This window comes from Nycticebus coucang, chromosome 5, assembly GCF_027406575.1.
Source record: "Nycticebus coucang isolate mNycCou1 chromosome 5, mNycCou1.pri, whole genome shotgun sequence".
NCBI classification, from domain to species: Eukaryota; Metazoa; Chordata; class Mammalia; order Primates; family Lorisidae; genus Nycticebus; species Nycticebus coucang.
Window position 1 is genome coordinate 16448861 of NC_069784.1, and position 15978 is coordinate 16464838.

A 15978-nucleotide genomic window follows, 5' to 3' on the forward strand; every position below is an offset into this window, starting at 1 on the left:
CCGAGGATTTGAGGAGGAAAATTATTTATTTTGGGTTTTTTTTCTCCTCCAATTAAGTTTAGGCTTGTCAAGTGAGCTCCGTGACCTCTGGCACTTGTCATTTCTAAAAATACATGACTTCCCTAGAAATGTATGTGTTTTAAAAACAAAAGCTATATATTCCTCCCTGAGTTTCCACACTTTGGACCCCCTCCAGACACCATTCTGAATATGGCACTCTGCTACAGGGTACTGAAAATGTTTCTTTCCTCAAAATAAAACCTTTAAAGATCCCTTAGTAGCTATTCGGGGACTGGAATTCAATTTCAATTCTCCACCCTTTGGCCAGCTGTAGATTTAAAAGGCTTACATAAAACATCAAGAGTGTGTACTTCATGGCAAATTTGATTTCTCTTCTGCTATAGAAGTGTGTGCTGTGGTTACTGCAAACTATATTGTTACTTAGAAAATGCACAAAGCAATAATGCACCTCCACAAGAGAACAGATCTTTTAACATTTTATTTTGTAGGGAGCTTTGATATAAGTGTCAGATAGACCCACTTACTACACAGAGTTTGTGAAATCTGCACTTTCAAATCACAATACTCTCTATTTTAGGCTATTATATCTAAAAGCATGACTTCTCAAATCCTTTTATTACAAGTAGTTCTTGCACATAAATGTTACATCACAATAGCAAAAAAATGTAAACCTTTTTTGCAAACTACATAAATACTATAATATCCGCCTTAAAGTTATTCTTATCTTAAATCAGAATATATTCTAAGTGCTTTACATAGAAAACTTTGGTCAGTAACCTATGTGTATGAAACATTATTTTTCTTTTCTGCCGATTTGCTTTCCATGCTGCCAATTGGGTCTTTGAAGGAGATAAGTTCAAAATAGAACCCAGATCAAAATTCAGTTCACAAGTAAAACAAGTACCAGCAGTATATTGAAAAGCTGGGGCAAAATGAGATGTGAGATGATCTCACACACTAAATCTGACATCTCATCAGTGGTGTGGAGGTACCTGAAAATACGAGCAGGAGTCCAGCTTCATCTTTGGTGCTAATGAAAGGCATCGGCCTGCTATGGATAGGCCTCCCGCCCTGCTGTATAAAAATGTCTATTTTCAAGGGACTGCCTCTTTCTCTATTGTCTTAGAGCACAACAGGTCACTTCTACAGCGATAGTCCTAGACTGGAAAGTCGAGATGGCCAGTGGCTTGGCTTTACCATGACTGTCCTTGCAGTCTCCAAATACAAAGTTAAACTGTACAAGTATACACACGTGTGCAGGCTTAGAGGACCACATCAAGGCTTTCTTTCACTTCAAATGAGGTTTTGAATGTTTACCTTTTTTGTTATTCTTCTTTTTTTTTTTGTAGAGACAGAGTCTCACTTTACTGCCTTCAGTAGAGTGCCATGATGTCACAGGACTCACAGCAACCTCTAGCTCTTGGGCTTCAGCGATTTTCCTGCCTCAGCCTCCGAGCAGCTGGGACTACAGGCGCCCACCACAACGCCCGGCTATTTTTTGGTTGCAGTTCAGCCGGGTCTGGGTTTGAACCCGCCACCCTTGGTATATGGGGCCAGCGCCTTTGTTATTATTGTTAAGTGGCTTTCCTCAGAATGTTTTTTTCAGTTACAAAGTTAAGTTCAATCTGGAGCCCTCGCTGATTTGTCCTTAGGTTCCTATTGAACACCTAGCTACTGGCCATAGTTTCTTGGAGGATAAAACTATTGTTAGGGAAGCATTTCTAGAAATGTCAAATGCATGCGGAGAAAACTATACAGGGTTTCCAAGCAGCTACTTAAGGTGGCTCAAGTAACATTATTAATTATTTATTTTGGCCTAAGCCCTTTAACAACATCCTTTAGAAACACAGAGAATGGCTCCAAGAAGGGGGCCAGCCCCAAAGGTGCCTGGGCTGGAGGGGCTGTGCCAGTTCCCAGCACAGCAAGCAGGACCCCACTACGCTGTCCCCTCTTTCTAAATGTATCGTGTCATCTCTTTACTGCCCAGGCTTTTAGAGTATGGGAAAAAAACCAACCCTAGCAGTGATTCATTCAGACCTCAAATAACACTGTGCCTGTGCTTCACGGGAGACAGGTAGCCCTCCATTCTCTACTACACCCCCAGAGGAGACGCGGCGGGCAGAGAGGCGCCCCCAGCTCAGGAGCTGCTCTTACTGCAGACGGGGCCCTGGCTAACACTATCTTCCGTGTACTGGCTGCCCGTGTCGCTCCTGCTGAGCACCGTGGAGGGCACGCGGGACGGGCGCCTCTCCAGGCTCTTCTCCTGCGAGAAGCAGCAGACCATCTTCTTCATGGTGCTGTACATGTCCTCGTCCTTGTAGGAGTAGATGATGGGGTTCACCACGGAGTTGAGCAGCGCCAGCAGCAGGAACCAGCGCTTCACGTGCTGCACGCCGCACTGCGTGCAGTTCAGGCCGTCCAGCAGCAGCACCACAAGGCCGGGGGTCCAGCACACCACGAAGGCTCCTGCAGGAGAGAAGAGCGAGCCACAGGGCTCAGACCTCGGGCTGCGGCTCAGGGTCCTCCCGCCCAGCCCGCAGGCACTGGCGCCCGGGCTCTCCACATTCGTTTCCCCTGCAAAGCAAATGACGCCCTTCACCTGGGGCGTTTTAGACCCGGACTTGGGACCTCCTTGACTGTCACCCACAGTCTACTTCACTTTCTCATCTGCTCACCCAGGTCAGGGATGATGAGGCGCGCCCATCGCCCCCATCCCTATCCCATTTTCCTGCCGCAGACAGGCGATCTGTCAGCTCTCTGAACCATACGGGAGCTGCTGCACTAATTACCCACATTTGACAGATGAGAAAACTGAGGCCCACTTCAGGGGGAGACGCCAGGTGTTTAACTCTATATTCTGCTGTCCTCTAAACCAGATGTGCTAAATGCCTACTTGAAAATAAGGCACATTGCATTCCTCATTCTGCCTTAGCAGTTGCATAAATCCATGCTGGTGATTAGTAAGCACTAGAGTCTTTTTGACATACTCACAGGCCATCTGCTTAATCATCTGCCCTGGATTTAGATGTTTTTTGGTCAGAAATAAATCTTCCCCAAGACTTAGTTGGAAATGTACTTTTTAGTCTCTGCAATTGAACACGAATGGTAGTTTCTTTGGAGTCTGTAGTCACTGGAAGACAATTATCTCACCTCTAGACCTCAGGGTATTTTTCTCCTAAAAATGAGACATAGGTTCAGTATCCTTTCACTGAGTTATCATAACTTCAGGTAACAGTAACAGAACTTTTTATACTGTGCTTATCTTAGCCAAGCGGTGATGTAAATGACTTCTCTGATTCCCAGAGTGAATTTTAGGCATGAGTCTCCGCCCCTGGCTTTTCCTTGATTAACTTAGAGGACCACACAATAAGGTTGGCATTATTATTATTCCCAGAAAACCAAGGTACAAGAGAAGCTAAGTAATTTGCCTGTGACCGACTAGCTTTTAGGAGATGTCTGACTTTGAATGCGAGCAGCCTTTCTCCAGAGGCTGTGCTCTTGGCCACTACGTGACCCACCTTTGCAGTGTGATGTGGCTGCTCACTCCCAGCATTTTTATTTCTCAAGGCACGTGCTTATCCATTCAGTAAACATTCATTTCAAGCTTATAATGTGCCAGGAGCTGTACCAGACAAGGTGAGGACCATGAACTCAGGGAGCTGCAATGCTAGCAGAAGAGACAGAATAAACAAGTACATCTGTAAACCATATCACCAACTCGTTACTCCTACTTGTTAGAATTAGTCCCAGGTAGTGTTTCTCTCGTTGCTTCATCTTCCTTCTGAGAGATGTCATGCTAAGCAAGCCAAGTCCTTACAGAGAAGTGACAGGAGCTCTGCGGTGAGACAGGCACGCACAGATCCCCACCTTGGAAGCTGCCTAAATTAGGCAAACTACTAACTGCTCTTAGCCACCACCCCCTGCTTTATAACATCAAGATAATAAACCAACTATGGGGGGTGTCTGTGTGGGTCAGAGGTGATGAGAGGTGGTGCCCAGGGCTGTGCTGGGCTCACCGAGCAATGGTTATTGTGAGAAATATGATTTGTTTCTCCCCAAATTAGAGGCTAGCAGATGGCAGGAGGGCTTAATCCTCCATCCGTAACTGCAGTTCACCAGTGGCTCCCTGTTTTCTCCATCTTGTATTATTTTTGTTCTGGCTGATATACGTGAATAAAGAACAGGACTCAGATATAAGAGAACAGAGATTTGGTCCCTCACTCTTCACTTACTGAACACTTCTGGGATACCTATGTCCTAACTCTGGGCTTTGACTTCCTCAGCTGTAAACTGAGGAATTTAGGGTAGGTGTGGGGTTTTTCAAATTGTGGGTCAGAATCCCTTAGTAAATGTGCAATCAATTGAATGGGCTCAGACTATTTTTTTTATTTTTATTTTAAATGGAAAAACACTTATCATCCCTAATCACCAGACAAATGCAAATCAAATCATAACCTAACCCCAGTAAGATTAGCCCAAAGCTGCAGATTCTGGCATGGATGTGGAGAGAGGGGAACATTTTTACAAAGTCCCAAAGCTGCAGATTCTGGCATGGATGTGGAGAGAGGGGAACATTTTTCCACTGTTGGTGGGACTAAAAACTTATACAGCCTCTTTGGAAAGAAGTATGGAGAATCCTCAAAGATCTCAAACTAGATCTCCCATTTGATCCCACAATTCCACTACTAGGCATCTACCCAGAAGAAAAAAACAATCATTTTACCATAAGGACATTTGCAATAGATTGTTTATTGCAGCTCAATTTATAATCACCAGGACGTGGCAACAACCTAAATGCCCATCGACTCAGGAAGGGATTGATAAATTGTGGTACATGCACACCATAGAGTACTATTAAGTCTTTAAAAAAGATGGTGACTTCACATCTTTTGTAATATCCTAGATGGAGTTGAAACACATTCTTCTTAATAAAGTACCACATGAATGGAAAAGCAAATATTCAATATACTCATTACTAACATGAAGCTAGTAGATGACCCAATGCTGCCCAAATAGGAAAAATACTCATTTCAATTCAAGTTGTGGGGAGGATGGGGTTGGGGTGCTCTCACTGAATTCAAGTTGGAGGGGGAGGGGTTTGGTGTGCTCTCACTGAATGGGCATGGGGTGGGGGGTGGGTTGGGACACCTTTTGTGTGTTGGACATAACCACAAGATGAATTCTACCTGACAAAATCAAATATTTTGACCTGATTGCTTGTATCCTCATATTAACCCGAAATAAATTTACTTAAAATTAAAAAAAAGCTTGAATGCAATAGCTCAGAGTATATTAGATAGATCAAGTGAAGTATTGTTTCATGAAAGTATTGTTTTAGTTTTATAAACTATTTTTATGTGTTCATTGGTTATGAAGTAAAGCATATAGTAGAAGCTTTGTAAGTTGACCACCCAAGAGACGGTAACAAATTAGTCAACATGAGGAACTAGGCCTACATACAGGAGGTGCATGTCCGGTCTATGAAAATTCAATGGTCAAGATAGAGAGGTGGTCAACTATGGAGGTTCCACTGTATTTCTTACTGTTAGGCTTAGTCAAAAGAGTTTAAAAAAACACTAGTTTATATGATATTTGCCTACTCTAATAGCCTGTATTTCCCGTAACTGTAACGCTTTTATTCTCTTTGCTTCCCTTGTCAAGAAAGAAGAATGAAACAAGATAGATATCAAAAGTTATACCTATAAAACTTTCTATATAAAATTGCATAATGCCAAAGAAATCTCAGTGGGAGTGTTCCAAGGTCCTTGTGTTAATGGGAAGCAGAGAAAAACACTGACTATACTTTGTTAAATACGTAAGTGTCTATAATGTTATAAAGTAGGAAAATGAAACTAAAGGAAAAAAAGATCTTAATACAAAAGAAAGCAGGGAGAAAAAAGTGGGACAGGGTTGACCAAAGTCAATGTCAAATTGGTGAATTAAAAATTATAATAAAAATTCACCTATTAAAAATAGGGGAATATAAACAATGTGATGTGTAACATTACATCCATATATGTTAAAAGCCTGAGAAAAAGCAAAAAGATGATTAACACAAAATTGACGACATGGATATCTCTACACAAGGGAGGGCTTCTTGGGTGCCTCCCAGGAGGCTGTAAAGATATCAGTAATGTTCTATGAAACTGTGTGGCAAGTACACAGATATTCTTAGTTTTTAGTCTGTTATGTGTTATCCTTTAAAATCTACACATATTTTATACAGTTTTGTCTGAGTGATAAAGAATACACACACCTGGGTGGCGCCTGTGGCTCAAGGAGTAGGGTGCTGGTCCCATATGCTGGAGGTGACGGGTTCAAACCCAGCCCCGGCCAAAAACCACAAAAAAAAAAAAGAATACACACACATCAAAAAAGGGCAAAAGTAAACTGCCAATGTTTTCCTAAAACCCCACTCCCATTTTCTCAGATGTGATTTCTTTTTTTTCTCCCATCCAAGTACTAACTAGCCCCGACCCTGCTTAGCTTCCGAGATCAGACGAGATCGGGCACGTTCAGGGTGGTATGGCCATAGACGATTTCTTTTTTAATCATGAAAATTTTCTCCCCCCAGCATGAAACTTGGACTTGAATTAATCAAGTGATCTTAACACTCTAAATAAATATTGAAATTGATGCCCTATTTTTTGTAATATGGTAATTCATATATATTTGCCTTTTGCATTGAATTGCATAAGATAATCATCCAATAAAAACTTGACAAACTTTGTACTGAGCAATGATTTTGTGTCAAGTTCAGTTCTAAGCATTTTATAGAAATTAATCCATTTAATCTTCATAGCAACTCTTGGAAACAGGTACTAACACTACCCTCATTTTTTTTTTTTTTTTTTTTGTAGAGACAGTTTCACTTTATTGCCCTCGGTAGAGTGCCATGGCGTCGCATCACACGGCTCACAGCAACCTCCAACTCCTGGGCTTAGGCGATTCTCCTGCCTCAGCCTCCTGAGTAGCTGGGACTACAGGCGCCCGCCACAACGCCTGGCTATTTTTTGTTGCAGTTTGGCCGGGGCTGGGTTTGAACCCGCCACCCTCAGCATATGGTGCCAGTGCCCTACTCACTGAGCCATAGGTGCCGCCCACACTACCCTCATTTTAAACCTGAGAGAACAGAGGCACAGAGAAGTTACGGGATACACACGTGTGCTCAAGGGCAAGTAATTGGTAGATGGCAGGGCCAGGATTTGAACCCAGGCAGGCTGGCTACAGCCTGTGCTCCTGTCCATATGCTAGGAGCCATCGGCCACAAAACAGCTTATTTCTAGAGGGGGCAAAGTGGGAGGAAGTGGTGCTTCAGACTCAAAAGACCCTCCATAGTGTGTCATACCTGACTACGAAGCTGCCTTCATCGTAAGTCATTCCCTGGTTTGCCAAGAGAAGGATTTTCTGGCAGGATGAGGAAAGAAGGGAGGGAAGGAGAACAGGGAAGGAAGAGAGGGAGAGAGGAGGAGAAAAAAGGAGACAAGACAAGAGGAAGGAAGGGGGAAATCCAACAAAAATATTGGCCGGCCCTGGGGTAAGAAGAGAAATAGAAATACCTTCTGACGTTATCTTTATACTGCTTCCAATGAACAACAAAAAGCAAGAACAGGCCCCGCACACCAGGCTGCCAACCTGGAGGGTGGGTGATTCAGAGATGTGGCCTTGAGCTGGTGATCACACTCCCTGGCAGTGACCCTGGGAAACACGGCCATTCTGAGAATCCCCTGCCTGGAGGCCAAGCTCTGGCTCCACACACGTCTCAGAATGGAGGCACGACATACCCAACAGTTCATTCTTTGGGTGTTTTTACTGTCTATCAGCAGGTAGATATGAATGCCCTCTCCACCACACACACACACAAAACAAACAAACAAAAAAAATCTTAAAAGGCAAAGAAGTGTCAGGAATGGTTGTGGTCCTGGGAATCTGTCATCTTGGACACTTCTTAGATGTCAGACATCTTCTGTGGAGATGTCAGAAACACAGAAATGGGAAACTGTAGTAATTCTTAAAAGTGAGGGAGAGGGTGTGTGTGTGTGTGACAGATCCTGGAAAATATAAGTTAGTCGATTCTCTATAGATCTTCAATTCTAGAAGAGAAAATTAGAAGGAGTGTCTTGTGAGTATTTAGCCTCAGTGCTCAGACTATGACTGCTGGGAACCAGCAGGGATCAAGAATGAGTTCAGGCCAAGCCCAGCTCACTTAAAAAAAAATTAGGCATTAACCAATAGGAGTGGGACCAGAGGTGTCCATGCGGGAACCAGTGGAAGAAATGAGGTATGTTTCTTCCGAGGGAAAGGCTAAAGAAAGACACAGCATGTTGTTAATTCTCTCCAAAAACTTGAAGGGCCATCACAGAGAGAGGAAGCACAGACTTATCCTGGCCCATTTCACTCCAAACAAATGGTGAAGTAGAAGGAGGAAGAATTTGGGGATAACATTTCTTTTTTTATTTTTTTTTTTGCAGTTTTGGCCGGGTGGGTTTGAACCCACTATCCTGGGTATATGGGGCCGTGCTCTTTTCCTTGAGCCACTGGTGCCACCCACAACATTTCTTTTTAAGCAAATGAAGGTATTTAAGAGAGGAATCTTTTGTTCAGCAGGGAGGGAGCCTACTCTGACCAGGGCATTTCCTTTGCTGGGATCGTCCAGAGTTCATCTTGAGATGTACAAAGAAAAGAGATTTTTCTGAACTGAAAGTGCTAGGTGGTTCCTGAACTCTTTTCCAAGTAGAAATTGCCAACTTCTTTAAAACTATGAGGTTCAACTCCCCATAAAATTCAAACAAATTTGACTTGTTCCTCAGACATAATTATATGATGATATGTCTGAAAACTTATTAGTATTATTTTTTTTGAGACGGAGTCTCACTATGTCACCCTTGGTAGACTGCCGTGGCATCACAGCTCACAGCAATCTCCAACTCTTGGGCTAACGTGATTCTCTTGTGTCAGCCTCCCAAGTAGCTGGGACTACAAGTGCCCGCTACAATGCCCACCTATTTTTTTTTGTTGTTGTTGTTGTTTTAGCTGGCCCGGGTAGGTTCGAACCTGCCAACCTCAGTGTATGTGGTCAGCGCCCTATTCACTGAGCTACAGCATCGCCTGAAAACTTATTAAGAAGAATTCTCTGAACTGACTCCCCAACTTAGCTGGCCATCCACATGACCAGTGGAGCTTTTCAGTAATGCAGATTCCCCAGTCTCATATCAGACTCAATAAATGGTATCTCTGGAACGGGATGTAGAAATCTGTAGGACCAGAAAATTTTGTGGGTGTTGAGGATACACAGCCAGTTTTGTAAACTATTTCTCTATACTCAGCCCAATGCTTTAATCAATCTGGCCCCTTTGACAAAATTGTAGACTTCGTGTAGACTTTAGCAAAAAACTATGGAAAAGAGAGAAGGGGCGGAATTCTTTAAAATGAGAAAATAAGAATCTCTAGAGATCAGTGTCTTCAGCCTGTGGAAAAATGTTTGAACACATACACATAAAGAAATATACAAATACTAGTAGTGGGCTTGGAGCCCATAGCTTGAATGGCTAGGGCACCAGCCACATAAACTGGAGCTGGAGGGTTTGAACCCAGCCCAGGCCTGCCAAACAACAATGACAAAACTACAACAAAAAACTAGCTGGGCGTTGTAGCAGGCACCTGTAGACCCAGCTATTGGGGAGGCTGAGGCAAGAGAATTGCTTAAAGCCCAAGAGTTTGAGGTTGCTGTGAGCTGTGATGCCACAGCACTCTACCCAGGGTGACATAGTGAGACTCTGACTCAAAAAAGAAAAAAAAAAAAAATACTAGCAGTGAATGTTGTCTACAGGCAAAACGCACACATCCCTCTGGGCCTCTGTGATTTGCCCAGCCAGGAATGCCTTCCACCTCCTAATCTAAGGCCTACTTTTCTTTCTCAGCTTAGCTCCTCCACTGGAACTGTCCCATCTCTCCAACCCACAAGGACCATTCCCTCCTATCAACTCCTGCGGCAAATTCTAACTACAACACCCACAAGGCTCTGCTCACATTACTGCTTCATTTCACCTGCCCCTTCCCAAGAGCTCTGGGCCAGGCAGTGTGCTCAGGGCTTTGTGTGAACTTCCCATATAAAACTCACAGCCTGACAAGGTTGCTCCTCTTATTGTTATCCTAGTCTGACATTCAACAAATTCAAACTTTAGAGCAGTTTCATAGTTTGTCCTCAAAAAATAGAAGAGTCATTTTGAACCCAGGCCTGACTGCCCCATGCAAACTCTGGAGCATTGTGCTATAATGGAGATAGTTTTTTAATACACATGTCCTATCTCTGAGGCATGTTATAAACTCCAGAGGCAAGGAGGCTCTGCCTCATCTGTTTTTATCCTTAGAACTTAGTACAGCGCCCCACACTCAGTAGCAAAGATGAGTTGGGTCAATTAAGAGCTGACACAGGGATGAGTACAGTATTAGCTACAGCACCTGCTGATGTTAACAGTGTACAATCTGCCTTTCAGGTATTGACAAGGACAGAACTGGATCTGGTGGTTCTACCTACTATTCAAGAAGGTCTCAGTTACAGTGACACTCGGTTGAGCGTCTCTTGAAGGGCATGAATGACTATGACCTGGTAAGAATAGTTCCAAATAGTTCAGGGTGATTTTAACCCAGGTAGGTGATTGAGGAAGTAAGAGAAAGTCCAAGGTGAATGTGGGCCAGAGCCAGGTCCTGTGTGCAATACTCAACAGTTAGGATTTATTGTATAGATCAGGCACTAGTAAGCCTTTTTCAAACAGGAGTTCATTCAGAGAATCAAGTCTGAATGCCCTTAGGCATCCATTGTGCATGTAATTAACTTCTTTCCCAAGCACCTAGATTGGTATGCGTTATGTACCATCCTTGAAAGCATTAAGAAAATATTTCTATTTGCCATGGTTTATAGAGGAACCCCATTGAGAAATATTAGATCAAAGGTTTCTTCAGACCCAGTAGCCCTCAGTGGGCTGTGAAATCAATTTAGTGTGTTGCAACCAGCAATTTTTTTAAAAAAGAAATAGAACAGAAAATATCAGAGTGCATCAAGTTTAGTAAGGGTATATTTCATGAAACTCATTTCAATTACACACAAAAACATGTTGTGTGCTGGGCTGTGACACAGAATATATACGATTTCTTACTGTGGGTCCTGATTTTTAAAAAAAATCTAAAAGTTTGAAATCTACTTCTATAGATTAGTGGTTTTCAAACCTTTTTTTTTTTTTTTTTTTTTACCTAGAGGAATACTTTTCCCAAAGGAAAAGTTTAAAAGTTTCCTTGTTAAACTTCAAAATCAGAGCTCTGGCTAAAGAAAGAAATGGAAGGAGTGTAGATGAAACCTCATATGGTAGGACTTGCCCTCACTTCACACTGCAAATGTCCCCCGGCCACACACACACACACACACACACACACACACACACACACACACACACACACACACACACGAGGAACCCCTGGCTAATCCACTGACCATAGTTTGAAAACTATTGCTGTAAACTGGGTGTCTGTAATCCCAGCTACTCAGAGGCTAAGGTGGGAGGATTGCTTAAGCCCAGCTGGGCAACATAGCAAGATCTTGTCTATAAAAAATTGAACAAAATGCCTGTAGTCCCAGTTACTTGGGAGGAGGCAGGAGGATCCCTTGAACCCAGGAGTTCAAGGCTACAGTGAGCTGTGATCATGCCATTGCACTACAGCCTACATGATAGAGTGAGACCCCTTATCTCAAAAAAAAAAAAAAAATCAAGCAACCCTCTCTCCACCTATTGCTATCAAATGGTAGTTCTTTGAGGATGTTGAATCAGGGATGTAGATACATCTTAAATTTTAGAGCAAAGCTTACAGTGATGCTCAGGTGCTCGGGACAGAGAATGGATGTGCAACTGGAAGTCTGCTCCCACCTGCTTCATAAGCTCCATCTGCTTGAAATTCAGATTTCTTAAAACCCTGTCCTGCCAAAGAGAAACTGAGGAGGGTATGATCCAGGCACTTCCAGGGCTGGCTCCCCGGGAAACTACTGGCCTGGGCTGGGAGACTCAACTGAAGACTGGCTACAAACAGGTGAAAATGATCAGGATCTGAAAGGCAGCGACTGTGGCAATGCAGAGAGGGAGATGATCAGAGGGCCAGGGAGGAAGAACCTGATGAATACGAGGGTCTGGGAAGTGAGAGGAGGAAAGAACCCAGGGTAGCATGTGGTTGCGATAACCAACCAGGGACACAGGGTTGGGGGGAAGGTGGGGAGACAGCTGTTCAGTTCCAGGCACTGGCACTGGGAGGATACGTGGCTCTTTCAGCAGGAGGCATGTAGGAGGCAGCCAGAAATGTGGGGCAGAAGTCTGAGAGCTCCAAACTAAAATGTTGACGTGGGTGTCATCACAGTAGCTGGTAACTGAAGCCATATGTCCTTCCATTAATAAATATTTACTAAGCAATCATCTGCCATGTGTCAGCTACTGAGAGCGTATGTCCTCATGATGATTAAGCTTGGATAACAAACCCATTTCCTTCTATTGCCAAGTAATAGGTCAGTTGTATCAGTAAGAAGCCATGATTTTTTTTTATCTTAATGATGTTCTATGTTCTTTAGTACCTGTTTAAGAAACTCACTAATAGTCCAATTAGACTATAAGTGAGCTTTCTTCTAGCAATTAAATAAACTAGTTTGGGTGCTGTACTCACAAATCAATAACGTGAGTCCAATGTTAATATTTAAAGTATAGCGAAAATAGTGTACTAGAATATTCAATTACACTACTGAGATGATTATCTTAATGACTGCAATTTAAGGTAATCAGAAACAGCAAACTAAAGAGTGTCTAACACTTTGGAAGGTACAATTACAAATAAAAATCTTGGTGACAAGTGAAATAAAAGATCTTTCAAAGTCCCTAGTCAATATTATTGTTTACAATCTGTAACCACTCCCTGCCCCGATTTGGAAGTTTACAAAAGACCTCAAACAATACCCTGGCTAATATCTCATCTCCTCATTATAGGAAACAAGAAGGGAGAACACTGTTGCCTCTGGAGAAATGCTCCTCACTGGAGTGTATTTAAGATAACTCAGCATTCCTAGGGTTTGGGCGATATAAGATCTCAAGTTACATGAAGCTTGTTGTTCAGGACTCAAACTCTTCTGTTCCTTCTTGTTAGAGTTGTAGCCTTATTTTCTTCTGTTTAAAAATTCACACATGCAATTAAGAAAAAAAATCTTGACCCATGAAGGGCACACAAATAAAACATTCATAATGATAAAAACACTCACTCACAGAGAATAGTCTCACTCTGGCACATGGACTACTAATTTCATCAAACAGGAGGATATATTTTAAATCTGTTCACTCTGTTATTCTTTCTTTTTCGTCCAGGAAAAAGCAGAAGGGAACAAGCAGTAATACAAACCTAGCAAACCACAGGGCTGTCTGATTTACTAAAATAGAAAATTACAACTCTACATAAACATCAGGTTGCAGACCTCATCCTAGGAAAGTGCTCCTTCTTATTGGAAACGAAATTTTACAAGTCAAATTTCAAAGTAAATATCTATTTGGGGTTAGAAGCATTCTAATGTGGAAGTCACACATTCATAGAATATTCAAGTGAAAATGCTCTTACGGTATTAAAGAATTTGTTCAACAATTTAAAAATAACACTTGCAGATGTGATGTGCGGTCAAAGGCATTTTCATTTACCCACTGCGTTTTGGAAGTCCAACGATTCAGAAAATAGACTGTCACATATGTGAAAGGAATGAAAATATACACTTTTAGTAAATCTGACTTCTTTTGATTGCAGAAAGCCAAATGCTAAGACGATGAGCAGTTGAACATTCCACAAATGATTTATTTCACACTCCTGTCACTACTCCTGGGTTTTGTCACTCTAACAACTGGTTTTAGACACTTGTTTTAAATTTGTGGTCCACTTTGGAAAACTGAGAATCTTAATGCCAAGGGGTTATGAGATAACATTTAAAGCAGAGGCATACCAGCTAGAACCACTGCCTAGGCCTAATTCTAGGGTTTAACTCTGGGCAACAGCTGGAAGTCATAAACTGTTTAAGTAAGAAAACATCATCTCCACCTCTAGATTCCACTTTAAGCATTATATGTATTGTCTAACAATACCTTGGTACCTCACTGTTATATCAAGGGCTCTCTGGCAGCTAAGAGAAGGTGTGAGGTCGGCTGTGCGTACCGGCAGAGTAGCAGCCATTCTCCTTGGTAATCTTAAAGACTGACAGATCCCCACCAGCCTTCCCTGGGATCTGACTCTTCCTGCTGAAGGCATTCCTTTGATTAGGAAGGCCTCTGTTGTATCTCACCTAGACATGCAAACCTGAAGCTGTAGGCATGTAATATTTTATCACATAAACTACCATTAATACAGAACAGAGCCCTGGGGGAACGTAAAAGTGATATCGTGGATGGGTTGAAAAATTGTGCCAGGACTGCAGCATGGGACACTGCACAGGAGAGTTGACCTGAATAGAACCCAAGCTTCTGAACATCCAGATGGCACAAAATACCACCCTGAGTGCAGAGGAAGGGAACGGGAGGTAGTCAGCACTGAGGGAGGGGGCTGAAAGCACAATGACACTCAGGGAGACGGGTCTGGAAGGAGCACAGCATGGCATACAGCTCAGCAATGATGAAGTCCTAACAGGCTACCTCCTCCCATCCTACACCCATGGCCACCGTCGTTAGTCAACCACAGCGCTAGTGGCAGCTGAGCCCAGATCAGACCTCGTACCCTTTGCAGCACCACGCCCCCAGCAGCCTCTAGCAATCAAATGGAATCTGTCCTTGAGATGAAACCCGTTTACTATCCCTGTTACAGTAAAAAGAGCATAGGTTTGAAATCAAGTAGATCCTGAGTTGAAATGCTGGTTATGATCAAGGGCGAACCAGTTCACCTCCCCAGGCCTCGTTTTCTCAGTTATGAAATGAGCAGGATGACACAAACACACAGAAAACCTCCAGAAAGTGTTGGTTCTGGGTGCCCACGTGGTGCTGTTTACAAGCAGACGTGGGAGAATGATGCATGAGCTGCTGCCGTGTGAGCGGGTGTGCTCACACGTGCATATGCCATTTGTGCACTCTGCCCTGAGGGACTCACATCCTCAGTGGGGGGGATTTCTTTTGTATCTTATTTGACTTGGGACACCAGTACCTACCCAAGTGCCGTACCCAGGTAGCTGCTTAATAAATTCTTGTTAAGAAAGAATGAGGAATCCAGGTCTACAATATGATTTTTAAAGGTCATTCTATTCTATTTCCCCGCTCCCAATTTCCTCCCCTATATATTAGTGGGGCTGGACTAGAAGCCTGGTTAAGTTTCCTTCTGGCCCTTACACTCGATGATCGTGGGTTTCTCTCGTAGCTTCCTTCAGTCACAGACAATGTATGGTCCAATGTATGTAATGGAGGAGAAAGGCAAAAGCAGATGCTCCGTGTGGTGACATGTGAGAGAACCCCACAGTGAAAGTTAAGATGCATGTCACATGATTCCAACAGAAACTGCTATCTTGATGGAGCACAGAGGATGCTCTCAGAAATTCCGTTTATTCAGCTAGCACACAGGGAGCATTTGCAAGTGTCAAGCTCTGTGCTCCTCACGGGGAAGGGCAAGGTAAGGAGACAGAGGGGTGAACGAGGACCACACAGGTGAACCTGAGATGATGTAGGGACGCCCTGCCTAATGGCCCCATAAGAGTTAGAATTCGTGTCCTCTGGAGGATCGCAACAAACTGTGTTGCTAAATGAACAGCAGTTTTATTTTTTTCTGTTTTTAGTAGAGATGGGATCTTGCTTTTGTTCAAGTTGGTCTCAAACTCCTCAGCTCAAATGATCCTCCCACTTTGGCCTCCCAGAGTGCTAGGATTATGGGCATGAGCCACCCGGCCAGGCCTTTTTCCTGTTTTGAATTTAAATAGTC

The 15978-nt window shown here is 43.1% G+C and overlaps 1 protein-coding gene across 3 annotated transcripts in view; it reads right to left on the reverse strand.

The window, feature by feature from the left end:
* Positions 1 to 484: 484 nt before the first annotated feature.
* LPAR3 (lysophosphatidic acid receptor 3) overlaps positions 485 to 15978 on the reverse strand; it is an 85327-nt gene continuing 69833 nt past the window's right edge. For all 3 annotated transcript variants that reach the window (XM_053592761.1, XM_053592759.1, XM_053592758.1), the window contains exon 3: positions 485 to 2487. In XM_053592761.1, coding sequence (XP_053448736.1) covers positions 2159 to 2487 — 329 coding nt within the window. In that variant the 3' untranslated portion in view covers positions 485 to 2158. The remainder of the gene's footprint in view (positions 2488 to 15978) is intronic.